This window comes from Myxocyprinus asiaticus, chromosome 46, assembly GCF_019703515.2.
Source record: "Myxocyprinus asiaticus isolate MX2 ecotype Aquarium Trade chromosome 46, UBuf_Myxa_2, whole genome shotgun sequence".
NCBI lineage: Eukaryota > Metazoa > Chordata > Actinopteri > Cypriniformes > Catostomidae > Myxocyprinus > Myxocyprinus asiaticus.
The window spans coordinates 174,931-202,500 of record NC_059389.1 but is presented as its reverse complement, the minus strand read 5'-3'; the positions used below and the strand labels follow the sequence as shown (position 1 = coordinate 202,500).

The following is a 27,570-nucleotide window of genomic DNA, read 5'->3' as shown; positions in this document are numbered from 1 at the left end:
CCTCAACTGTTCCACCTGTCTGCTCTCCTCCTCAAACCTGTCCTTCATCTCACGATGAGCTCGATTCAACCTGCTCAACTCACTCTGAGACACACATGAGACATTCATAGATATACAGACAGACAGATTGATAAATAGATAGATTGACTGATTGATTGATTACCTGTGTGTCCTCGAGGTGTCTCGTGAGAGCTCGGTTGGCTGCACACATGTCCTCCTCCTTTTGTCTGACGTCCATCAGCTCCACCTCCACATTCTGTTTCTCCATCTGACCGTCCACACAAACACACAACAACAAATACTTCACACAGGTACTTTCAAATGATCATGGACTTCTGACAGTGCAATCTAATCTATTCACCATCAGCTGCTCCACTTTTTCTTTGAGTCGGTTCTCGTGGTTCTGGTTCTGCTGTATGACGTCATTGAGGGTGGTGATGTGCTCCTCTAGAGCTCTGATGTTCTCCTGGAGTTCTGCTTTAGTCTGAATCAGTTCTGAAATGTTCTTCTGACTCGCTGCTTTGTCTGACGCCACCTCCAGAACCTTCTGACCCAGAACCGCCACACTCTGGTGAGACAGTGACAGCATGTATGAAATTACACCTCAAATGACAGTAACATATGACAGTTTAGTCTTCTATGTGAAAATCCTCTCAAGAACTTCTGAGCAAAACAGAAGATGATGCTGAGTGTCCTCCATTACTGTTACTGTTAAACAAATCCAGAGTTGTTGTGTGCTGATGTTTGTGTTTCTTGCCTCTTTGGCATCCTCTGTGGCTTTGAGGAGTTTATGTATCTCCTGCTGGTGTTCGTCCTTCAGGTTCTCAACATCTCTTGCATGAGCGGAGACCTCGTCCTCGAGCGCCTCTCGCAGGGCCGTCAGCTCTCTCTCTTTGCGCTGTAACACATTGTCCTGCTGCTCATGAACCTCCTGCAGCGCCTCAAACTCCACACGCATCTCATGCAGATCCTGAGACACACAGACAGAGAGAGAGAGTTCAGAACAGGTAGAGATGTTACAAATAATATTGACTTTTAAATTATTCATTCTAATTTGTAATTGTTTAAAAATTACTCTACTGGAAACATAAATAATGTAACATTTGACGCAATCTAAATAATTGAACATAGTGGTAAAATATGGAGGGCCAAAATACTCAAAATTAAATCAATAAATAAATATTAAACAAATCATTAAATACAAAATGAAATTGTCAGTGTTGGGTGTAATCCAATTAAAAAGTAATTAGTTACTGTAATCTAATTACTTGTTTTTTTGTTTTGTTTTTTACAAAAAAAGTAGTGTCACAATGCAGGGAAGGACAGGACCCAAGAGCAGAGGGAAAGTTCAATCAGTTGGACTTATTAATCAAACACAAAATAGTTCCTTTTCAAACTCAAATCAAACAAGCCCAGGCAAACTTGATCCTCCCCCGAGACACGGGCAGAGATCTGAGGAATCCTCCTCTTTAACAACTGGGCACCGAACTGGCGAGGGCAGCGGCCAACAAGCACAGATGGTAGCTCCTCTTCTGGAACTAACTGCAGCCAGGTCCTACTGCACAAGAGCACAGTTAAACACTACAGTAACATTTACAGACACCACAGTAACCGTAATAGTAAACAATGATGCGACATCGGACATGACACACACGGGGGTTTAAATAAGAGAAGCAAACATGGGGCAGTTGTTGCTTGCAGCTGAAGGTTGTAATAATCAGCGTTTCCATGGAAACAATCAGAGTTCCCGTGGAAACATTGATTCAGCATACCAGCGACCCCTGAAACACATAAGGGCAAAACGTAAACACGTTTTGACAGAAACAGACAAGGGAACGATGATACCATAGTCCTCATAAGGTGAACATGCAACCTGGCAAGGTGCCATGACCGTGACATCACCAGAGGGCACACGGCGGCAAATCACGCACAGCGATAACCCACTGCCAGACCCGTGCACCCACACAAAATACGACCATGAAACACAAGACAGACGGGACAATGATGTCATGGTCCTCGTCAAACAAAACCCAACCTGACTGGTTGACAGAACCATGACATCATTGGAGAGCACACAGCAGTGACGCGCACATGGCATTCCAAACAACCAGACCTGTGCGCTCACACATGGGGGAACACAAAACACAAAGGCAGTCCGATACTGCCACGGTACCGTCAGGTAGAACCTAAACCTGACAAGGAGAACGGACCGTGACAGTACCCCGCCTCGAAGGGATGCCTCCTGGCTTCCCAAATGGGAACATCAAACAAAGGAAAAAAGACAAACACCTCAAACACTTAACAAGAAACAAAGAGGGGGGGGAACCAGGGAGGGAGTTTAAGGAAAGGGGAGGGGTCTGAAGGCCGGGGAGAAGGCCTCAGGGCAAGGACAGGGAACTGGGCGGCCACTGCCAGACGGGGTTCGGGGGGAGCGGCTCAGGGGCAGAGCTGTGGACAGCTCCGTCATGGACGCTGATAGCGGCAGGGTAACGGCCTTCATGGCCATGAGTACTGGCAGCCACAACTGAGGAACAGCCTCCGTGGCCATGAGTACTGGCAGCCGCAACTGGGGAATGGCCTCCGTGGCCGTGAGCTCAGGTAGTGACAGGGGAACAGCTTCCATAGCTGTGAGAACTGGCAATGATGGGGAACAGCCTCCATGGCTGTGAGCACAAGCAGTGACAGGGGAACAGCCTCCATGGCTGCGGCAGCTGGGGAACAGCCTTCATGGCTCTGGGTGCTGGCAGTGGCAGCAAGGGAACAGACTTCGTGGTTCTGGGTGCTGGCAGCGGCAGCAGGGGAACAGCCTTTGTGGCTCTGGGTGCTGGCAGCGGCAGCAGTGGAACAGCCTTCATGGTTCTGGCTGCTGGCAGTGGCAGCAGGGGGACAGCCTTCATGGCCTTCATGGCTCTGGGTGCTGGCAGTGGCAGCAGGGCAACAGCCTTCATGGCTCTGGGTGCTGGCAGCGGCAGCAGGGGAACAGCCTTCATGGCTCTGGGTGCTGGCAGCGGGACAGCTGAGGCTTCAGATGCTGGCTCTGGGACGGACGAGGCTTTAGGTGCCGACTCTAGGATGGACGAGGCTTCAAGAAATGGCTCATTTACCATGGCAGGTGTGGGCACTGGCTTGTTAGCCGTGGGAAGTGTGGCCGCTGGTTGCAGCAGGGAAGCAGCCCTCATGGCCGTGGACATAGGCAGTGGTAGGGAAGCAGCCTCACTGACCATGGGTGAAGCCAGTTGTGGGGGAACGGCCCTCATGCCTGTGGACAAAGACAGTGTCAGGGAAATGGCCTCACTGACTGAGGGTGCAGCCCGTTGCGGGGGAACGGCCCTCGTGGCTGTGGACATTGGCAATGGCAGGCAAATAGCCTCAATGACAACGGAAACTGACTGCGGCAGAGAAATGGGTGTCTGACTCCTCCTCCCCGGGCAGTGATCGGATCACCACACTGCAGCGCGACTGGGTCGAACACTCAACAGAGCTCCGCACCGAAATCCAGGAATGAGGCCCAGCACAGGCATTCATTGTCCCACATGGTGATTCCCCAATCGGCAACCCTTCCTGTGAGGCACAGGGAAATCAGAGGGCTGCGAAGAGAAGAACAGCACACACTGGGACAAAAAGGTGCTGCAAGTTCCCTCACCTGAAAAGGGAGCCGGTGGAAAGATGTGTGTCTCTGAGTGGCAGGGGGCGTGGGGAGCCCCCGAAACTGATGGGGGCGTGTCCTGGGGTGAGCCGAGATCAGAAGCTGGACAGAGCTGCTGAACTGCCACAATGAGCTCCGCAAGCTGCAACACCATCTTCTCCAACACGCAGCTTGAAGCGGAGCGCTGATCCTGGTGCCGCTTCAGCTGGGTTTCTCGCTGCGAGAGGGCAGAGCGAAAGTCAGTCACCTATGCTGGGTCCATGTGCGGTCAGATCATTCTGTCAGTGTATGGGAAGGGCAGGACTCAAAAGCAGAGGGAAAACAGTCAATGAGTCTTTATTAAATCAACACATCATCCGAGCTAAATAAGGAAAGCCACTAAGTAGGCAAGGGATGAGAGTTTGTGAGATGGGTGTGTGTGTGTTTCAAGCCCAGGCGAGTGATTCTCCCAACACGCAGGCACAGATCCAAGGAATCCTCCTCCAACAGACAAGGTGCAACACTGGCAAGGGTGACAGCGATCTGCAAGGTGAGTAACACGCAGTGTATACACACTGACAAATAACAGAAACACTGTTAACACTCACACGACAGCCAGCACCAACAGAAACAATGATCCAAATCATCAGACATGACACACGCAGGGGTTTAAATAAGAGAAACAAACACAGAACAGGTATTGCTCACAGCTGATGTTTGTAATAATCAGAGTTCCCATGGAAATACTGATTCAGCATCCAAGCAACCCCTGAAACACATAAGGGCAAAACGTAAACACGTTTTGACAGAAGCAGACAAGGGAACGATGATGCCATGGTCCTCATAATGCGAACATGCAACCTGGTAAGATGCCATGACCGTGACATCGGCCACACAAAACATGAATACGAAACACAAGACAGACAGGGGACGATGATTTCATGGTCCTCGTCAGACAAAACCCAACCTGACTGGATGACAGAACCATGACATCACCGGAGAGCACACAGCGCGCGCACGGCAGTCCAAACAACCGGACCCGTGCGCTCACACAAAGCGGGAACACAAAACACAAAGGCAGGCCAATACTGCCACGGTACCATCAGCCAGAACCTAAACCTGACAAGGTGACCAGACCGTGACAAGTAGTGTAATGAATTACATTTTTAATTATTGTAATCAGATTACTGTTACTGACTTTCAATTAATTTAATTACTTTTAAGTACATTATAGGGTTATGCTTATTTGTAATATATTATTTACTGTATGTAGAATACATGACTTGTGTGTAACAATGAACAAGAAATAAATATAGACATTATTTACATTTTTGTTGAGTGGAAAAGTAACTTAAAAGTAAAGTCATTAGTAATGTGATTACTTTTTCAATGAAGTAATTAGGTAAGTAATCTAATTACAATTTTAATGAAATAATAAGTCATTTGTAGTGGATTATTATTTTTAAGTAATTTACCCAACACTGGAAATTGTTAAAAATCATATAAAGATCTTTATCGCTATAAAATCATTAAATTAATCATTAAATCAGTAAATAAATCAATAAATGTCCCTTAATGTCTCACCCAAAGATAATGTTAAAATTGAAATGGATGCAAACTAGTACTAAAATGAAACACAAATGACATTTATTGATTTATATATTGATTTAAAAGGGTTCTCGTGGGTCCTTAAAATGTCTTAATTTCAGTCTTCTAAAATGTAAGGTCATAAATAGCCTTAAATATCTTAAATGGTATAACAAAAGTCTTAATTATCATTTAAAAATGTCTTAAATTTGGGTACGGAAAGACAGGAATCGCGATATTGTCAGTTTCGATTATTATTAAACTTCAGAATGCTACTATTTAATTAAATAAATGTGCGCTGCACGCTTTAAAGTGAAGAGGCTGTTGCTCATTCTTCAAGTATGCGGAGAGCTCATGATACTGTGTTTCCAGCAGTTCATAATTAGTGAGTGCCGCACATTTATCACAATCGATCGCTATTGAACTACTGCTGACAAATGTTTGCATTAAGGTGTTTATATTGTAATACATTGTTGATGATTGTAAGAGTGCATATTTTATTTCCTTCATCTGTTTGAATGAGCAGCTGGGATCAGTGAAGCACAGACATTTCAAAATAAGAGTCCCAGGCTTGTTTATAGTTAAAAGTCCCACTGCATCTGGGATTTACATTTACATTTACATTTACATTTATTCATTTGGCAGATGCTTTTATCCAAAGCGAATTACAAGAGAGGAAAACATAAGTGAATCATCTTAGGAGACAGTGGTATGAAAAGTGCTGTATTACAAAGTATCACTAGCATCATAATAGTATTCAAAATAGAATAAAGTGCAACAGAAATTTTTTTCTTTTTTTTTAATGACTGGTTAAGTGCTCATGGAAAAGATGTGTTTTTAGCTGTTTTTTGAAGACAGAGAGTGAGTCAGCTTCATGGATGGAGTTGGGAAGGTCGTTCCACCAACGTGGTATGATGAAGCTGAAAGTCCGGGAAAGTGTTTTAGTGCCTCTTTGTGTTGGTACAACAAGGCGACGTTCCTTAGCCGACTGCAGGTTTCTAGTGGGCGCTGAAATGATTTTAGATATGCTGGAGCAGACCCAGTGACTGTTCTGTATGCCAGCATCACAGCCTTGAATTTGATACGTGCATCAACCAGCAGCCAGTGAAGAGAGACAAGGAGTGGTGTAACATGCGCTCTCTTTGGTTCATTAAAGACCAGATGTTCTGCTGCATTCTGGATCATTTGCAGGGGTCTAGTTGCACATGCAGGGAGGCCTGCAATGAGAGCGTTACAGTAGTCCAGTCTAGTTATGACAAGTGACTGAACAAGAAGTCGTGTGGCATGTTCAGAGAGGAAGGGTCTTATCTTCTTTCATTCAATTTGGGCTCATGTAGCCCACTTTCTGACCCACCCTGTCACACCCTGTATTTTTATTTTTTTTTACATTCAATATAGGCTATTCATTTTTTCCAAATATCGGCAGATAAAAACAGTATTGCCTTTCTTTCAAACATTATCATATCCCCATAATCTAATATCGGATGACCTCGACTATCGTTATTTTAAACTTGCAGATACCCTGTTTTGCTTATAAGTTTTAAGACTGTGTTGAATGTGTGCTACAGCCTGTTTAAGTAAGAATCTGTGATACGTGATTTATTTTGACGTGCAGGTTTGTTGTGGTATGGACATACAGTTTTAATTCTGTTTTTTCAGGTCTGAAAAAGGTCTTAAAGTCTTAAATTTGACTTTAAAATCTCTGCAGCAACCCTGTTTAATGATGAATGATTTTATAGCTTTTTTATGATTTCATTATGTATTTAATTATTAATTTAAATATTAATTAAATTATTTAAATTTGGGTAATTTGGCTCTGCGTTAAACACAGCTTTGCTTAGCCAAAAATGTATTGTATTACAATAAACACATTTTTACTAATTTCTAAGCTCAACCGACAGCATTTGTGGTATAATGTTCTTTACCACAAAAATATTTTCCATTCATCTAAAAAAAAAAAGAGAAATCTATGTTCCAGTGAGACACTTACAATGGAAGTCAATGGGGTCAATCTGTAAACATTAAAATACTGTTTCAAAAGTATAGACACAAGACATAAACAATATGTGTGTTAACATGATTTTACTGTGATAAAATAGAGTGATGATGAAAACAAAATTTGAAATGGAGAATTCTAGGAACACTGGTGAATGATGACTCATAAATTATAAGAATATTTTTTATTTTTAATGACTCATCTGAATCTTCCCTGCAGTGAAGAGAAGGTTTTTCTGTTCTCTCAAATTTCAGTCATTTCCTCACAGAAATCAATTATTTTCTTTGGAAGATAGCGCACAAGTCACATTGAGTACTTTTATGGTACTTCTATGACTTTTATGGTATATTAATCGTGCTTTTTTCCACACGGGTTTGGAACGACATGACGATGAGTAAATGATGACAGAATTTTCCAAGCACAGAAGCAATTGTTGATATAATGTGAAGTACCTGCATCAGTCTGTGTGTCTGTCTGCTGTCTGAGCTTTTTGTGTTGTCTAATTCATCATGAATATCAGACAGCTGCTGCTGGAGATCTCTCATCTCAGCACGACACTGATCTCTCGCTCGCTTCGCCTGCAGGAGTCTACACACACACACACACACACATGCACACACATGCACACACAGACACACACACACACACATGCACACACAGACACACACACGCATGCACACACACACAGAGACACACACACGCATGTACACACACACAGACACACACGCATGGACACATACACACACGCATACACACACTCACACACATTCATGCACACGCACGCACACAAACACACACACGCATGCACACACACACAAACACACACGAATGCACACACTCACACGCATGCACACACACACACACACACACACACATTCATGCAAACACACACAAACACACACACGCCGTCATTATAGCACCATCAAACAAGAGTCACATCACATTTACACACATCGTTACACATTAAATTATCTGCTTATACCAGCAAATCCAGATTCAAACGGAGTGTGTTTACATACACATTCCTCTAGTGATTATGCTTTATAAGCCCTAAACATGTGCAGAGCCACCCCTAAAATTTCCTTGGTCACACCTGGTGTCACCCAAAGATTCTAACCTATGATTGGCCATCGCACAAGTCAAAGGTGACAATGTCAATATATTCTCGTAGGTGTGGAAAGCAGGGTCAGGAAATTACCCAAATGGACTTTGGCTATCCAAATGAACAAAGAGTGTATTTTACAAATATCAGTTTTCTCTGCAGGGTCCCATCATGTTAGCTTGTAACTTGTTTTGTTAATGTTAGTAAATGTTATTGCTGTCTGTCAGGGGAATGTTGTAAGAGATCTCCTCTCACTGGTCTAGTGATGTCTGTAGATCTTTCTCCATGTCAGTGAGTTTGTGTCGGAGGTCAATCTGCTCCTGTTCGCTGCTCTCTAGCGCCTCCTGGAGTTTCTTCAGCTCAGCGTGACTCCTCTCTTTCTCCTCACACAAACTCTCGCTGTTCTGTAGAGACACAACCAGCACAAATGATCAGATAAACATCAATTATTTAATTCCTGATTACAGTTACATCTGATAAACTTACTTTAATCGTTTCCTCCAACTGTTGCTGTAACTCAGAGACTTTGCTCTCTAGCGCCGCCCGTCTGTCTTTAAGATCATTCACCTCCGCAAGAGGATCCGCCAACTGAAACTGTGCACAAATCGGTCAATCAGCATGAAAAATAATTATTTATTTGCCTATTTACTTTCTTAACCTACATTCCTGTTATTGTGAATGATTCATCAGTGGACGAAATTCCAAAGAAACAAACGTTTGTCTTCATTATCTTTCATTAAAATGTAATATCTTGCTCCGTCTCTGAAATGACTTTCTTTATTAGCTTACAACATCAAGTCTTATTTTTCAGTGAACTGTCATATAGTGCAATCAATTCCACGTGGAGAAAATCAAGTCCCGCCCTTCATGTTTTTCTTGTTGAATATCCTGTTTCACATGGAAATATGTCATATTACGGAATAAAAATGGGTTTTAAATGCTGTTTCTGTGGATTTTACAGTTACCTTGTTCAATGTACATTACTAATTAGTGATCAGAATGATACTGATTGGTGTATGGTGGCATTTGGAGCTGTTTTTGCCCCCTCACCTCGTCCAACGTCTCTGCTGACCTGGATTTCATCACATGGATCTTCTCAAACATCACCTCCACCCTCTGCCTGATAATGTCTTCACCCTCACAGGACCTAAAGGAAACCAGCACCAGTGGTGGATTTAGGCGGCATGGGGCATTTGCCGGAGGCGTCACTGACCCCCCCCTCTGCACCGGTTGGGGGTGCTGAAGGAGGGGTTCGCCCAGAGCGCCATACAAGCTAGAACCGCCACTGACCAGCGCACAGACACACTGATAATCTCACATACTGTAGATATCTCATCTGAATGAATGAGCTCTTTTTATGTGTTCAGAGTCACAGTGTTGGAAAACTCTCAGTTTAACTTTAAACTGTCAATGTGATTTCTCAGAATCAACAATACATTTAAAAAAATCACTCAAACCTCTCAGATTTGAGATTGAAGCTAAAGAGAATCTCAAGAGTGAATTCCTCATCCTGTGAGTCTGGAGTTCATGCAGCTGTAAAAACACGTCACTATCTGAAGCTCGAGGAAGAGAAATGCTTTCTGGAACGTTCATCAGAAGGATCCATGGAAACGTCAGACATATGCAAGCTATAAAGTTGTCTTTCCACAACTAGAGCCGACATTCACCACTTGTGAAACTGCACTAAACAACTACACTACTTCAGCCTTAACAAACAAGTATTGAGATGGTACTATGGTACAGCGAGTGTTTCAGATACCATGGTACTTTGATATATACCATGGTATTTACATTTATGCATTACTTTTATCCAAAGCAACTTGCAGTACATTCAATGTGTACATTTTATCAGTTTATGTGTTCCCTGGAAACCAAACCCATGATCTTGGCGTTGTTAGCGTCATGCTCAACAAGGAATATTTATATGCTATTCCAATTTACTTCAAAGAATACCATGATATTAACACTGGTACAGCTGGGGTCTGGGTATCTCAGTGAGTATTGACACTGGCTACCACCCCTGGAGTTCACTAGTTTGAATCCAGGGTGTGCTGAGTGACTCCAGTCAGGTCTCCTAAGCAACCAAATTGGCCCGGTTGCTAGGGAGGGTAGAGTCACATGGGGTAACCTCCTCGTGGTCGCTATAATGTGGTTCTCGCTCTTGGTGGGGCGTGTGGTGAGTTGTGCGTGGATGCCGTGGAGAATAGCGTGAAGCCTCCACATGCGCTATGTCTCCATGGCAACGCGCTCAACAAGCCACGTGATAAGATGCGCGGGTTGATGGTCTCAGACGCGGAGGCAACTGAGATTCGTCCTCCGCCACCCGGATTGAGGCGAGTCACTACACCCCCACGAGGACTTAGAGCACATTGGGAATTGGGCATTCCAAATTAAAAAAAAACAAAAAACATGGTAAATACCTTAAAAATCATGGTTTTATTATGGTACATGTCAAAGAACCATGGTATCATCATGGTCTATGTCCAAAATACTATGCTGTTACCATGCTACATGTCAAAAAACCTGTTATTACCATGATGCATGAAAAACAATTGTAAATACGGTACGTCAAAAAAACATGGTATTACATTGGCACATGTCCAAAAAGCTATAGTATTACCATTGTACATGTCAAATAAAACATGGTATTACCACCGTACATGTAAGAAAATATTGTAAATATGGTATTATGGTAATATAAAACATGGTATTCCCATGGTACATATCCAAATAAACATAATAATTATTATGGTGCCATTATAATACAATAGTACTTTTTTTCACACGGTTTTTGAGAGGCTGCAAATACAGAATAATTTTCTCTAAACCATCTGAATAAACTCTAACAAGGTTAACAGTAACTTCTCACCCCTCTTTGAGGTAGTTAAACATCACCAGTTTAGCTGTTTCCTCATCAGGATGATTTGTGAGCTGTCGACGTCCTTTCAAAAGATCAGGAGTGGCCTTAAGAAACACACATTAGAAAATTCAATTTAGTTCAGTTTAACCATTTACATTCAGTCCAACATCTTGATTGGCCAGAAATGAATGTGATGTAATACAGTATGTTTAAGTGCACGCGCAGTTCTTCAGAGGTTCTTCTCTACCTGAGCATCTCTTTTTGGACCTGACTGTCCACTGCTGTTCTGGACGGTTCTGGATGGACTCTGTGTCTCTTCTCTGAGCAGAACTTTGACATCTGACCTCTGAGCATTCACCTCTGTGACCTCAGCTTTCTGCTCTGCTCGTCCGTGTTGTTTGAATACGAGGGAAACAGGGAAGCTGCCAACTTCCATCCCAAAACCCTCAGTCCCTGGAAACATAACTCCTGATCTGGACTCAACGCTCCTGGACCGTCTCTTCTCCTCGGGCGTAATTCTGCTCCTTTGGCCGACTCGGCCAGTCCGAGTGAATTCTCTGTTTTTCGTCATCTCTAGATCTTCTGTGGCAGGAACAGACAGTCTGCAGATGATATGTGATGGTTGGCAGGGAACATTCTCCACCGTCTGATACTGGAATCTCTCAGGGGTTGCTCCCGGAACAGGAATCCTGGCTCTCTTCACCATCACGGGTGAGATGCTCACTGGTGACGGAGGGCTGCTAAACCAGCCTCGACCTGTTCCCATGTTCCTCTGAATGTTCACACTGGTGTTTCTGGGATCATGTGGTCGTAGCATCTCAGGGTTCTTCTGGTAGTTCTTCAGGGGTCTCAGAGATCTGTAATCTGGTCGAGGAGTTGGAGTGCTGGATGCACTTCTGCTCATATTTGAAACAAACTCATGCTGGTGATGATCCATTAAGAACACATCAGGATAATGTGGAGAAGGAGCATTCCTCCCCTGAGCGTTCAGCACAACATACGGCCGACCACTGATGCCCTGGACCTGAACTTTCACCCCAAACGAATCATCCCCCTGAGATACTGGAACAGGGTCATACGGTTCCTCTCCCGGTTGAGGACGCCCATCATAAACGCTGTCACTTCTGTAGGACTCCATCTAGAAAACAATCACTGAGTCTGTTGTCTATGTGTGACAGTGAACAATAATTATATTGACATCAGCCTCAGAAACAATAGTGTAACGTTCATCAGCTGCAGAGAATCAAGAGAAACAAAAGAGAAAGAGATGAGCTCTAAACACAGAGACTGATGACACACGTGTTAACAGAGGACGACTGTAGTCTTACACGATACTGTCATTGAACCAAAAATAAAAGAAAACATACGATCAAACTAATGTAGAATTAATACTGTTCCAGTGCAACAAAAGATCTATTTCACATCCCAATTTAACTACTCTTAAATATGTTTACTGTAAATAAATCATTTAAATGCAGCTTACAGTATTATGCCATTTCTGGGTTTTTAAATCCGTCTCTCTAAGAAAATATTTAAAGTCACCAAAAAATGTCTAAATGAACTTAATTACTTTACAATAAGGTTACATCTGTTAACATGAATAATTATGAACAATACTTTTACAGCATTTATTAATCTTGGTTAATATTAATTTCAACATTTACTGATACATTTTAAAAATTAAATTAGTTGAATATGATAACACTGGTAAATGCATTATGAACTAACATGAACTAGCAATGAACAATTGTGTTTTTATCAATTAATATAAACCAACATTAATAAATGCTCTTTAAAAATAATGTTCATTGTTAAGTCATGATACCTAATGCATTAATTAATGTTAACTTATTGTAAAGTGGTACTGTTTTTATTTAATATTACTGAATCAGTCTGGCAACATTTAGTTAATCCAAATAAAGTCATTTGTAGTTAACTTAAAGTAACAACTTTGTACAGTGTGTGTCCATTAGGACATTATTTGTTTCAGCAAATACAGATTAAAAATAGCAATGAAAAAGATAACAGTGGTAAATTAAACACTGATATAATTAAATGGCTGGTTTATACGGTAAATACAGAAACAAAAGCAGTGTGTTCATTTGTCTAACTCATTATCTTACCGCTGCGTTCTTCAGTTTTAAATGCAGAACTTCATGTTTGCTGTGAGTCTCAGATGAGCAGATCCTGTTTCACACTGATGCAGTCAAATCCACTCTGACCTGCTGACTATAGACACGCCCCCTGACTCTGACTGGCTGAGAATCACAAGTGCCCCGCCCCCTCTCAGATTTGACTCTCTAGAGACCCTCCCACACCCTGAACACACACACACACACACACACACACACACACACACTAATGCTCCAGATGTCATAAATTAAAGAAACTTTTCTTTCCCAGAAAAAGTCAAAATACACATGATAATCTGGCAATCATTTGGATTCTTTTCTTAGGAAAACAGAGATCACAATTCAGAGTTATTATCTGAAACTTTATTGAAATACTCTATAAGAATGTTTACATCTGAGAAATGTACATATATGTAGTCTAGGTAATAAAAAGAGATTTTACAGAAATAATGCTAATATTTTTATCATCTGCGTTCATAGATTCTGAAGTATCGTGTAACTGATATATTCACTGATCATCAAAAACATCATGTTTGCAAAAGACATCAAAGTGTTCGCTACAGAGAAATCAAACGTTATTTTATTTGTTGTTAAAATGAGTTTGACTGTTTCTCAGTTTATTGGATCATGAGAAACACTTCAGTTTTCACACATTCACTCATGAACAGGTTTGTCAGGTGCTGTGTGTATATATACACAGTGTTGAGGGAACGCTGTCGTAATGTTGTGTAGACATGAAAACATCTGATGTTATAATGTTTGATTGTGTGTTAATACTGTAACAAGAGTGTTTGGACTAAACTAATGATCTGAACACACGTCTGTCAGAGACGACCTGTCATGTTGTTGTGTAGATCTGTCTGTATGTTGTGGATGTTCATAAATTGTGGGTCGAGACTCATGTATGATTTCTCGTCTTCTCTTCTGTGCTGACACGCAGTCTTCGGGTTCAGATTGCGCTCTGGGAATCACACAAACACACAACAAAATTGACTTTTAGTTTTTATGTCAAGAAAATAAAGAAAACTTCCAACATAAACTATCACGTCTAAGAGTGCATTATTTCTTCTTTCAGTTTTGTGATGTAATAGAAGAGCAGACCGGTTTAGAGAAGATGATCATCATCAGGTTTTTAAACAAACATGTTGTGTTGACTTCTGATCATCATATGACACTCGTGTAATGTCCAGATCAACTCATCGTTAAAGTCAACATGAAACAACATTTACAACTCATTTCACTTCCATAATGTGATGTATTTTAGAGTCAAACAGGATGGTTGTATCCATCAGAATGTGTTTGCATGGTGAAAAGTGGCTGTTTCGTATCAGAATGGAGTCACACATGGGACGTGAAGTCTGAAGGTCACATTCACAGTCCTCCACAACATCAACAACATGTATCCTAATGGTAACAATTTTTAATCTCCCATTTATGTTGAAAATACTAGAAAAGGTAGTGTCCTCCCAATGTTGCCAGTGCTTTTAGATCTTAGTGCTGACACGATAGATCACGACATTCTCTTGAATAGGCTGGAGAATTATGTTGGCATTAGTGGACTTGCATTAGCATGGTTTAGGTCATATTTATCAGACCGCTACCAATTTGTCTGTGTCTGTGTAAATTGTCAGATCAAACTAAAGTTGAAAAATCACATTTCCAATGTTTGTAGAACAGCATTCTTCCACCTCAGAAATACTGCCAAGTTACGACACATGCTCTCTGTTGCTGATGCCAAAAAACTAATTCATGTGTTCATGATCTCAAGAATAGATTATTGTAATGCATTACTGGGAGGATGTCCAGCAAGATCAATAAATAAACTTCAATTGGTTCAAAATGCAGCAAGATTGCTGAGTAGAACCAAGAAATATGATCATATCAGCCCAATCTTAGCATCGCAAAGTTTAAGTCTAGACTAAACACATCTATTTAGCCAGACATACACCAAATTTTTCTATCAACTCATAGTTATGCTGCATTAGTTAGGTCTGCCGGAATCGGAAACAATTCTCATATTCTATAATCATGTTTTAAATTGAATGGCATCTACACTAATATTATTATTCTATTTGTTTCCCTGTCTTAACTTTGGGATACATATCCTGAGGTCACCAGAGCCTGCCAAGATCCAGCTCTGGTCCTGCCTGATGTCCGACTCCCACTACTCTGTGTTGCTGAGTGATGACTACTAACTGCAGCCTGTGCCAGCCAGATATCACTTCAGTCTACTATGGTGGACTTCAGAGGATGAACCGATGCCAGCACCAAACGTCAGATGTGGGATGGGGGGGGGGGGGGTGGTAGTGTGCTTTGGCACAGCCATTGACTAGGAAAATAAAAAATGACACTCCATGTCAAAAAGGTTGCCGACCCCGTTTTACATGTATGAACAGCTAATAAGTTAACAATGAGCTACAATATGTTTTTTATGAAAACAGTTGGATTATGAATGTTTTATACGTTTAAAACTCCACCAGGTCAAAACTGACTTGCGAATGCAAAAGGTGTATGCAGATTTTGAATGCAATAGGAGGGTTAAAACAAGATAAATGTACTTTAGAAGCAGAGTGACATAACGTAAAAACACTTAATATCTCATGTCATTCTGCTTCTATCTTTTTTTAAGGATGTTTAGATATTTTTATTGGAAAACAAGACAAAAATCATGTTGAGTTATTCATGAGTTTAATGACAGATACTTTTCCAATAGTGGAGCCTGTGATTCACTGACCTCTGACCTGCTGTTCTAGGCTCAGGATTACAGTGACGGCCTGATTCAGAATGAGCAGTTTGGTCTGTGGTTTGTCGTTCTGCAGGTGTAAGTGACACATGTGACCAAGCTCTTTAAACGCCTCGTTGATGTCGTGCACACGCAGTCGCTCACGAGCATTATTCGCCATTCTCCTCTCACGCTCACGCCCGGCTTTCTGCTCTGGACTCAAGTTCTCATCCTCATGAACACTAAAGTCAACACACACATACTGTATGAGTTTAAATATCTCTGGTGATCTATATAATATCTTTACCATCCAAAAATATCTGTATATCTTTTTCCCCATAAAGCATGTGCACAAATGTTATTGGTCAGTTCGCCCTCTAGTGGACAAACACAGAATGTAAGTTCTGTGATGTTCAGAATACCAGTATTTAAAAGTGATCTTCTGTTTAAATGTCTGATGTTGAACTGTAACATGTCAGTTGTGATTGTTTATAGAGGTGACGTCACCTCGCCCTGGTTCCAGCGTCTCTGATGTCTTCATCAGATGAGTTCTGCCGGAGTTCTTCCACATCAACACGTTCTGATTTAAACTCCACACACCTCAAAACATCCTGAGACATCACACCTGTATACAGAGACAGACAGGTCAGTGTAACACAGGACTTTTAAAATAAAATAGAATAGAATTATCCTCTCAATCTTAAACTTTAACTGTCCAAACAGACAGTGTAGTGTACAGAAGCCCTGAACTGCACTGTGAAAACTAATGTCATTAGGTGAACATTTGTTTTTAATGTGTCTTAGTGCCTTCCTGAGCCTATGTCCTACAAATATATATATATAATTTTTCTTCTTTTTTTTTCTCTATCAAAGAAAAAAAATTCTCAAAAAAAAAAAAATCTAAATGGGCAAAGACGTCTATCTAGCGCATGTTTACATGGGTCAACAAATTAAAAAAGCACATTATCAATAGCAGCATCCATATTCCCAGTGGTGAATGTCATCAAACAGTCAGAAATAACTCTTGACAACAAATGCCATATGAAACATATGTAACCTGAGGTACAATTGTGGGATTTCATATATTAGTAGACTTTCAAACATTATATATGTTTCTTTCCTTGATTAAGATTGGCAAAATATTATTCCACTATAAATCAACAGATCAAGTACCACAGCTGTCATCTGTCACCTTGTAAGAGTTCATGCTTACTGATAGTGGCACCTGGTGGCCGAGGTTGATACTGCATGCTAATTGGTAACTAGCAAGCAAAAATAAAATCTCATGTGTTTCTCAAAAAAATAAAAATAATAATAATTTAGAGGAACATTTTTATTTATTTTTTGTGTGTGAGAAAAAACATTTGTAGGACATAGGCTCAGGAAGGCACCAAGACACCTAAAAAAAAAAATATCTAGTGATTTTTTTTTCTCAGTGCATTTCAGGGCTTCCGTAGTAGTGAAACGTGTTGGTGTGAGTGCTGCTGATTGGTCCAAACCTCTATGTCTGCCTCTCTGATTGGTGGTGTCAGATGTGAGTTGGGCTACTGATGAAAACATCGCCACACCAGCAGATTCACTCTGTCACAACAAATCACAAATATACTATTATTACAGTTGTGAACCTTTAATATTTACTCTTCTCAATCATCTCCAAAATCTCTTGAATCTCCAGAGATCTTGAATTCTTTCTCTCTGTTTGTAAATACAGATGCATCTTCAACTTTAGACATTTTTATTACTTTAGACTTTTAGAAAGTCTGGTTAAAACATTTCACTCTCTCACTCGTTGATTTAATTATTCTTCTAATAATGTCCATCAGTGTGTGTTCATGCATCACAGGAGATTCATGAAAATTCATCTCCAGCACATCTCACATTCTGGATAGTGTTTAATAGAATTCTGTGCTGGAAATGATGCTGATGGAAATCACATATTTAACTAGGGCTGGTATTGATTTGATTCCGATTTCAATTCGATTCTATTCAATATCGATTCATATGGGTTTATTTCGGTTATAATGTCCGTTTGGCTTACATATAAAATAAATGATCTCCCAGATAATGCTGTTAATTATGATAAGTTCAGTTTATGTGTGAAACTTACTTTGACTCTATAAAATATCTCAGTCTCATTTAATTAATAACAGCTGTGAGTGTAAATCTATAAACATGAAAGAGTTTTATTTAAGCTGACACACAAACAAACAAACAGACATTCTCTGTTGACAAACTAACTAACTGAACATACTAACTTACAGCCACTGATGTTCTGTTAGTCATTAGGCCAGAGGTGGGTAAGTTGGGCCGCATGGATGTGATTGGTCCAAACAGGCTGCACAGATCATTGGTCAGGTCAGCATTGGTCACGCCCACCGCATGATTTCGTAGAACATGAATCGCATCTTCGAGTCGGTCGAGTCTGTCCTCAATCTGACACACATTCAGACAGACAGACAGAATCGTTTGTTACGTGTGTCTGTGTGTAACCAGATTTGTTTTGTTTGTTCACAGACTGTAATAAGAACATAAAATATAATTGACCTCATGCAATTGAACCCATGAATCGAAAGATTTTTACCAGCGAATGCAGCGGAGGATTGTAATTGGCTGGCAGTGATGTCTGTCCAGTGGATTGTGGCCACTGATTGGCTCCTGCAGGTGAGAGCACACAAAACAAGAGTCATTATTTCTGTCCAAACAAAACACCTTTACATGTAACACAGTAGAGTCTGTAAAGATATTAACATCCAGAACTCACACAGAATATGTTGCTATTATCTGTAAAAGCTCAGCATGACACAGTTATTATAATGTTTGCTGGTATTGTTGTGGTGTTTTGTGTTTCAGTAGTCATTGTCTTTGTGTTGTTCTAGATTCATACCTGTAGGAGGTGTCAGAGGAGATGATGAACACACAGAACTATCACTGCTGTGATCAGAAGAATTGATCTAAACACAGAGAGAGATCAATATGAAACTTCACATACTACATGTGTTAACGCTTTATTAATGCGTTTCTGTGACATTTGTTTATTTATACTAATATTATAGTTTATAGTTTTATAACTTTTAGGCCTTTAAATGTTACATAAATATAATAATAAATGGCTAAAAAAAATTAATGATTTTATTATCAGAAATTGCCAAAAAGCAAATAAAATAAATAATAAATTTAATAGGCAGTTTTCCTGAGCAACCACTTGGGGCGCCATGATGATTTTAATCGCCACTGTACTGTTTTCTGGTTCCGGTCTCCATAAGAAACAATGTAAAAACTACCGAAACGAGCGATCCAGACAGAGAACAACAACCATTTCAAGTGTTAGTTGGAGTAAAAATTAATTCATCTTCTGTATTTGTCAGCTCTCATAACAACTCAAAGCAGTAAATGATATAAACGTAATTAGCCTCAGTTCATGGTGACAAGTCATCTACCCACTCCTTAAACCTTGACGAGTCACTGTCGAAAAATGATTATCGCTAAAGTATCAGAACTGTGGAGCCACATGCTTTTTCAGTTTTTAGAAGGATATAGCTGCTGGCCGTGCTCCTAAAAGGGGTGGGAGCTCCAAACTGCCTGAGCCCTTAACCTAACCTTTTCCCTAACCTTAACCGTGTGTGGAAGTGACACCCTCTTTTGGAATTGGCCCAACACCCTTCAGGAGTTACTTTGCCCCTTTTTGGAGGGCTCCAACCCCCTTCTGGAGTAACCGTGCTCCCTTTTGGAGCTGGCCCAACCCCCATCTGTAGTAACCCCACCCCTTTTGGAGCTGGCCCAACCCCCATCTGTAGTAACTCCACCCCTTTTGAAGCTGGCCCAGCCCCTTGTGGAGTCTCTCCGCCCCTTTTGGAGCTGGTCCAACCCCCTTCTGGAGTAACCCCACCCTCTTTTGGAGATCTCTGGGCTGCAGCTATACCTACTTTTTGACAATTTTAACAAATTGAATACATTAAACATCATATTATCTGCTAAAAACATACGCCGATGCAAGTGAAAGCACTGGAGACTGAAAAATGAAAACAGGCTTCCATTATGAATCGAGGAACACTTCCACGTTCAGGAAATGGGTGGATTGGTGTCAGTGTCGATATCAGCAATATTGGCCTTCATAGTACTATCTATAACATTGAAAAGAAAATAAGTGATGTCGCCCATCTCTGTGATGATGTCAGCAGGACTTACAGAAGCATCTCCAGTCTGTGAAGCTCCTGAAACAACATCAAACAGACGCACAGATGAGTCATGTGTCATGCATCAAACATTGAATCAAATGAGCAGATTGTTGTAAGAGTATAGAGCTATGGAATGAATGTGGTGATAATATAGATTTACCCGTGCAGCTCTCGGCACTTCTGACAGAGAGATACGAATCTCTGTGAAAGCTCAACATCGATGGAAGATGTTTAGGGACTTCAGACGCTGCAGTCGAATGCTGTCGGACGTTCTACAGAGAGAAATCATATACAGTGATGATAGAAATATTGATTATTCTACAATGTGTCGTCTCATTCATCAGAGCTGATGAAACACTGATTTTATTTAAGACTTCTAAAAGTATCTTTGACACAGATGTTTTACCAGGCGCTCATGTGACGTCAGGTTGCCATAGTTCCCAGGTTGTGGTTGGCTTGGTAGTAAATTTCCCAGCATGACCTCTTGACCTGATGGGCTGCTTCGATTGGCTGAGCTCCAGGGGTCACAGCTATTTGACACACACAGACACACACACACACTTTAATTTGTTTCTGAACACTAACACTCATATTGTGAATTTGCAGTTAAACTCACCCGTGCTGGCGAAGGGGCTGCTGGGTAATGTGGGCGAGGGGTATGAGACACACAATTGTCCTTTCAGCTCTCTTGGAGAAAACACCTGTCAATCAATCATACAAGAGATGTCCTTATGATCAACACACTTCATTAAAGCTATAAAGTCAACACGGAATCAACACTGACTTTGTTTACGTTCTTAATACATGTCATATAAACACTTTACACAACCCAATCAATTCACGCTACTTTTCCTTCTCATTGAGTGTCCCGTTTCACACATTACAGAAGTAAAATGGTTTGTAAGTGTCATTTCATGTTGACTGGATGCTCAAAGTTTATCACATGTGTTCTTTATACTATTAATCATGTGTAATACATGTGTTATTACAGTATATGATTTAAGTGTTTGTTTGTCTTGTGTTCTTTGTGGAGGTCTGTGCTGTAAGTCAACATAAATCACGTCAGTCCATTCACTCTTTCTGATTGGCTGCTCTCCTGCAGGGCTGTTCTGATTGGCCGGTGAGATCACAGACAACTCAGTGAACAGCAGATGGTGCAGGATCAAGCTAATTATCCCAGAGACTGTTTATCTGAGCATGTATTCAAATGAATGGGAGGAACTGGAACACGCAATGTAGTGGATGTAGAAAAGAAAGTCACGCCTTACAGGTAAAGAGCCAATCACCTGTTAGATACAGACATCTCCTGTCAGTCAACTCAAGAACGCACATGCACATTTGCATGAACAGTCTGAAAAATAGTGTTTTTAGTGTGATCTGTGCAAAAGGAACTCAAATTATGATCTCACTGTTGTCATATTTTACTGCTGATTAAAAACATGTTAACTGATCATCATCTTGACTAACCGTTTTGGAGATTTTGGTCTTTCCTCATTCAACTAGATCGCTGAAAATAGCTGCCCGGGAGCATTCACAAGATCCGCAGAGTGGACTGACTCACCTTAAAAGAGACTTTGATTGTCTGCGATCAGTGAACACTAACGAGACGACTTATGACATGAAGTTTTCATCCCAATAATACAACCTTTAACACCTGGCAGGTAAACATGACTCCAGTCCAGAATATCACTCAAAACAGAGTCAGTTAGGGTTATTATAAAAATCTAAACACTTTATACTGTTTAATTACAACATTTTTAAAATCATGATGTTTGCATGCTAATATAAACTCTTTAACACAGAGATGCACGAAATATCAATGACCATACCTGAGTGAATATTAAACGATTCTTTATAATGTCTCAAATGAACTGAATCGCAAATCACCCAATGGATGAAAAACTGTGATACAGGAACAATGTTGTTAATAAAAAAGAGAATTAATATTATTAACAGTTAGCATTATTATAAATATTAGCAACATTGTTCATGTTGTTTAGTGATTTTGTCAACCATGTTGTTGACGTAGTGGTGAAAATATTACAGCATAATGAATGTTTTAGATTGGAGGTTTTTCTTAAAAAACACAATATAATTTTTAGTATAAGGGATACACCATCTTATCAGTCATCAGCAGTGTTGGGTAAGTTACTCAAAAAAGTAATCCACTACAAACTGCTAATTACCTATTTATAAATGTAATCAGATTACTGACTTTACGGATTACTTCATAGGAAAAGTAATCAAATTACTTTACATTTATTTCACTTTCTAAAACACAGAAAAAAAAATTTGTTTTTCCACTCAACAAATTAAAAATAATATCTATATTTCATTCAGCCCTTCACAGCCCTTCAGCTGTCACAGAAACACGTGTACATACTAACACAATTCATGTTTTAAATGTATTCTACATGAACAATATTATTTTAGAAATATCTGTGACCCAAGTAATGTATATAAAAGTAATTAACTGTAACCTGATTACAAGAATTTAAAATGTAATGTATTACAGTACTTTAATTCGATTTCAGTAACTAATTAATCTGTAATGAGATTACACCCAACACTGGTAATCAGGTCTATAATGATTGGTTATCAGTAAATATCAGCGCATCTATCTCTGTGTCTGTATGTGTGTTTCTGACACAAACATCATCCAACAGCTGCTGCAAACGTTTAGTGTGAGTGAATATTAAAGGACTCGGTCTGGAAGCAGTTCATATGAGCACATCAAACATACGACTGCAGAACTGACATCTGTAGAGAACTTTACACACACACACCGTCAATAACACGAGTGTGTGCTGCGCTAAAGCTTTCAGGTGTGTTTTTAATGTTAAAACACTTTCTTGTATCTCAACAATGATCTGTTTATTTGAGACATTTGACATTAGAGATGGACTAATCGATCCTAAAGTACTGGCAGAGTTGGGATGGTTCCCTTTAAAAACTGTTCTACTACAGATTACAGAACACATGCTGTATAATGTAATTTGTAATGTATTCTGTTAGATTACTCAAGGTCAATAACGTATTCTAAATACTTTGGATTATTTCTTCAGCACTGGTAAATTTGTTTATTTATTTATTTTTATTCTCCCCAATTTGGAATGCCCAATTCCCAATGTGCTCTAAGTCCTCGAGGTGGCATAGTGACTCGCCTCAATCTGGGTGGCGGAGGACGAATCTCAGTTGTCTCCGCTTCTGAGACCGTCAGTCCGTGTATCTTATCACGTGACTCGTTGTGCATGACACTGCGGAGACTCACAGCATGTGGAGGCTCATGCTACTCTCCACGATCCACACACAACTCACCACACACCCCATTGAGAGCGAGAACCACTAATCACGACCACGAGGAGGTTACCCCATGTGACTCTACGCTCCCTAGCAACCAGGCCAATTTGGTTGCTTAGGAGACCTGACTGGAGTCACTCAGCACGCCCTGGATTCAAACTCACGACTCCAGGTGTGATAGTCAGCGTCAATACTCACTGAGATACCCAGACCCCCTGCATTACTAGATTTGTTAACTCAATAAAGTAAGAAAATATACTTCACTGAAAAAGCCTAAATATCTTATGCAGTTTTGCTACTCTTCTTTTAAGGATTTTTAGATATTTTTAAAGAAAAACAATATTTCAATTCTCATTAAGAATAAGATTTTTGACTCTAAAGTTATGCTCTAATGTGAATTTTCGTCATATAATTCAAAATATAATCACGTCTGGTAACAGATAGCATTGTAGCTTAGCATTAAGCTAAATGTGCAGTTTACACAAGGTTAACTATTGTTACAGCTCCAAACTTCAACATCCTTCTCTGATCGTATGTGGATTCTGTTCAGAGAATCAGAAAATATATTATTTGTAGATTTCTATATGATGTTAAAGGCTACATTGGTTCGTTTTTTTTTTTTTAAATACCCAAACCACAGAAAAAGCATTGACAAGGCATGTAATCGTGTATTTATTGGATTTATGTTTCATCTGTCAAAGCGTTTCTAACTGTTTTTGGTAAGCTGTAGAAACATGATGTAGCTCCTCTATTAAACTCACAAGAGAAAGTTCCTGAATGATGTCATATCCTCCTTTTCACTCACAACAGTGTGAAAGTGCTCGTATGAATGTAACACATCTTAAGAAAGTGTTTCACCGTTGTTTAAAAGCTCTTTGGATCACATCATTTATATGGATAAATGTTTTCCATCTGAATAACTAAATATTAAAATGCAAAGTAATCTCTTCAGTAATCTAAATACTTTTTGAATGTAACTGTATTGTAATTACTAATGATTTAAACTGTAACTGTAGTGGAATACAGTTACTTATATTTAGTATTTTAAATATGTAATCCCATTACATGTAATCCGTTACTCCCCAACCCTGAGTACTGATTTCTAATCCTGATGTTGTACAGACAGGAACGATTCTCACAGAAAAATATCACTACTACACATTTTCTGAACTAGTGAATTCATTGGATATTTACCATGAAAATATAGCCTGTCATATGCTTCAAAGTGAAAAAATAACTATATAAGCAACTATTAGCATAGGAACAATTTCTTCTTCTGCTCATCTAAACACACAGAAGTGCTGAAGTACAGTCACAGATATGAACTGAAGAAAAACAACATCTGGAGTTAATTTATAAAACAACGAAGCTAAATGTGACTTTATTAATGGGTTTGCCTGATGTTTCTTTATTTATACTAATATATTACTTTATTTATAGTACTATAGCTTTACATTGAATGTTGTTAAAACATTGATAATGTGTTGTAATGGTTAGTAAATGATAAATAAAAACTGCAAATTAGAAGTCTAATAATTTGCAGTTTAGGCCTATAAAAGTTACAAAACAATGTAATAATAAATGGCTAAAAAAATGCAATGTTTGGGGCGGGACTATCAGTTTGTCTGACCACTGACAGAAACCTGTTTGAAAACTATTATTATAGTTATTTCTGTAATTCTGTTTAGTGGTGCAGAAATGACACACTTTACCTTTATATCTGTGTACTCTCTCGTGTTTCTACACTTCACAAAACACACACACACACATGAAACACAGTTAGTTATAAAGTGAAATCATAACTCACCTGTTTCTCGTTTCCATACAAACATGTGAGTGTGTTATTGGTTGATCCTGAAACAGCACATCCCGACAGGATCAGATCACACACATGTCATGAGTACAGTGATGTCGCTCTGTGTGTCTGAATGAACAGAAACACACTGAAGACAGAACCATTAACATCAGTGTGAGGGGTGTCAGACGGGTCAAACCACTGCAGTGACAGAGTACACATGACTATATTACAGTTACTGTTACAAATATACTCAACCACAATTACTGCACTATGGGTTAGGGTTAGGCATTCTTTTAATGTATTTTGTACTTTGAATAGGATAATTCAAGTCTAGGAAATGCAATTAATATCATATTTCACTCTTATAATGTGCAGGTGTGTCACATGTCCTCTCTGACCCACTTCTTGCAGACGTACTCCAGACGAGTGCAGGTGAAGTTATTTATATACCTGTGTGTGTGTTTGTGTGTGTGTGTGTGTGTGTTTTCCAACATGTAATCCCTGATCTACTGTCTGTTGACCTCAAAGACTTCACACCATCCAAACAGAGCGATGATGATCACACTTTAGAGCGCTAGAATAAATTATTTGGGTGCTTTTGTGATATGAATTGTGCATGTAAATATAACGAGTAATAGCCTCTAACGTACTTAATATGAGTTCATTATACACAGGTGTTTTACACACTCACAATTAATTTACAATAATGTGTTATGCATAACATGTCCATAGGTCTGTGTCATAGCTGTTGAAGTCATGTGATCAGAAGGTGGTGTGACCTGCAGACGTGATGTTTGTTCCTCAAGACACACAAACAAACAGGATGTGCTTGAGATGGCGTGCGTGAGACCCGTGATGAAGAGGATGATGGACTAAGAGGATTGACTCACGTGAAGCACCATGACCTGCTGACCTACAAACACTAACCTCTCTTCAACAGACTCATTATGAGCTATAAGAAGAGGTCAGCGGGGCTAGTTGTCACATGTTATCTTTCAGTGAATATTTCTCAGGGTAAAGTCAGTTTCTGTTTAGATGCATTCATGATAGTCTTAGCTATGAAACAATAATGAACCTTTTCCACCATTATTGCCCTGGAAAAAGATACAGTTCATTGAAGACGTGTTGTACTTGAAATGTATTTAACGGCTTTTCAGTTATTAAAACAGCAAAATATTTCTAGTAACAAACAAAAGATATTAAACCATTGTTTTGACCAACAGAAATAGCATATGTTTGCAAACAACTTACAAAACCATTGCAAGAGAAATCAAGCATGTATTAGTTGCTAAGATGCCCCTGTGACAACTTCCCCATATGACAACAAGCCCCAGTGACCCTATATAAAATTAAAAAATAATATATTTACACAAAGGAATAAACTCTAACAGAAGGGCATGTCAAAAACAGCTATGAAATGAATCTTCTGAAGTCTATGCTCATAACATGTAATTACATGGACAATCTTCACGTGTTCATTAGTCATATATATTATTTAATTTGTCCCTAAACACAAGACTGGATACTAGAAAACATACACCAGCAAATTCACATGAGCATCTCACATTTCATGAACTTTTAAATAAACTCAAAGAATACAAAGAACATTGGTGTGTTTTACTCTGGAGGTCATCAGGCTTTAGATTAGAGTAATCCCTGGAGATTACATTACTGTAAATTATCTTCAAATCCTAGTGTCATGACACATAAAACCAAGGATGCATTACATTTATTGGAAATAACTGAAAAATAACAACAACAACAAAGGCATTTATAATGTTACAAGTGAGTATTTCTTTTCAAATAAACGATGTATTGTTCCAGCTTTCTTCTTCTGTCCATTAAAGCTGCTGGTTCAGCACCTGTGAGGAGTTTCTCAACGTACAGACTCTGATGTTCTGGTATTCTTGATGATCTTGTCCACTTCTCCCTCTCTGTCCCGTTTAGATCAAGTTTGTTTTATTCTTTCAGAACAGAAGTGCATGGAATAGCCTTCATCTCTCAAAAGAACAATAGATTGATGAATCTGAGGAGAAATATGTTTATTTTTGGTTATTATATGCAAGTGTACTCAACACCTCAGCTGCAAAAAGACAATATATTGAGATTTCTTCATTAAGTAGCACAACCATTTTATCCGTTCTAATAAAAATAAATGTTCCTTTATTACTAAGTTAACATATTAAATGATTTCTTTTGAAGAAAAGAAATTTCATTATTTTCATAGTAGACTAGAGTAATGGCGGCTGATAATGGAGCTTTTCCATCATGGA

At 39.7% G+C, this 27,570-nt stretch overlaps 2 protein-coding genes and 1 long non-coding RNA gene across 6 annotated transcripts in view; 1 reads left to right on the top strand and 2 right to left on the bottom strand.

Annotated features, from left to right (window-relative positions):
- Positions 1 to 13,355, bottom strand: part of LOC127436167 (cingulin-like protein 1) — a 27,400-nt gene extending 14,045 nt beyond the window's left edge. For 3 of the 4 annotated variants that reach the window (XR_007896345.1, XR_007896344.1, XM_051690160.1), the window contains exons 1-11: positions 13,294 to 13,355; positions 11,418 to 12,403; positions 11,180 to 11,274; positions 9,361 to 9,457; positions 8,797 to 8,904; positions 8,566 to 8,714; positions 7,661 to 7,796; positions 758 to 970; positions 362 to 568; positions 164 to 268; positions 1 to 84 (exon numbers count right to left, since the gene is read on the bottom strand). The exon at positions 1 to 84 is cut by the window's left edge and continues 69 nt beyond it. Coding sequence is in view for 2 of the 4 variants with exons in the window: in XM_051690160.1 (XP_051546120.1) it covers positions 1 to 84; positions 164 to 268; positions 362 to 568; positions 758 to 970; positions 7,661 to 7,796; positions 8,566 to 8,714; positions 8,797 to 8,904; positions 9,361 to 9,457; positions 11,180 to 11,274; positions 11,418 to 12,308 (2,085 nt within the window). In the remaining 2 variants the exon portion in view is untranslated. The remainder of the gene's footprint in view (positions 85 to 163; positions 269 to 361; positions 569 to 757; positions 971 to 7,660; positions 7,797 to 8,565; positions 8,715 to 8,796; positions 8,905 to 9,360; positions 9,458 to 11,179; positions 11,275 to 11,417; positions 12,404 to 13,293) is intronic. The other variant, XM_051690161.1, reaches the window with a different exon arrangement.
- A 327-nt stretch (positions 13,356 to 13,682) lies between these two features.
- LOC127436168 (transcription factor 12-like) lies at positions 13,683 to 25,450 on the bottom strand. Its single transcript, XM_051690162.1, has 12 exons — positions 25,307 to 25,450; positions 20,816 to 20,900; positions 20,606 to 20,729; positions 20,360 to 20,471; positions 20,210 to 20,235; positions 18,909 to 18,975; positions 18,606 to 18,679; positions 18,284 to 18,457; positions 17,524 to 17,605; positions 16,532 to 16,649; positions 16,037 to 16,266; positions 13,683 to 14,263 (listed from the first exon to the last, which is right to left on the bottom strand). The coding sequence occupies exons 1-12, from the start codon at positions 25,329 to 25,331 to the stop codon at positions 14,127 to 14,129; spliced, it is 1,254 nt and encodes a 417-aa protein (XP_051546122.1). The 5' UTR covers positions 25,332 to 25,450; the 3' UTR covers positions 13,683 to 14,126.
- On the top strand, positions 21,252 to 26,651 carry LOC127436169 (uncharacterized). Its single transcript, XR_007896346.1, has 4 exons — positions 21,252 to 21,469; positions 21,703 to 21,860; positions 25,673 to 25,729; positions 26,030 to 26,651. It is a non-coding gene; the product is annotated as an uncharacterized LOC127436169 (long non-coding RNA).
- Positions 26,652 to 27,570: the final 919 nt, after the last annotated feature.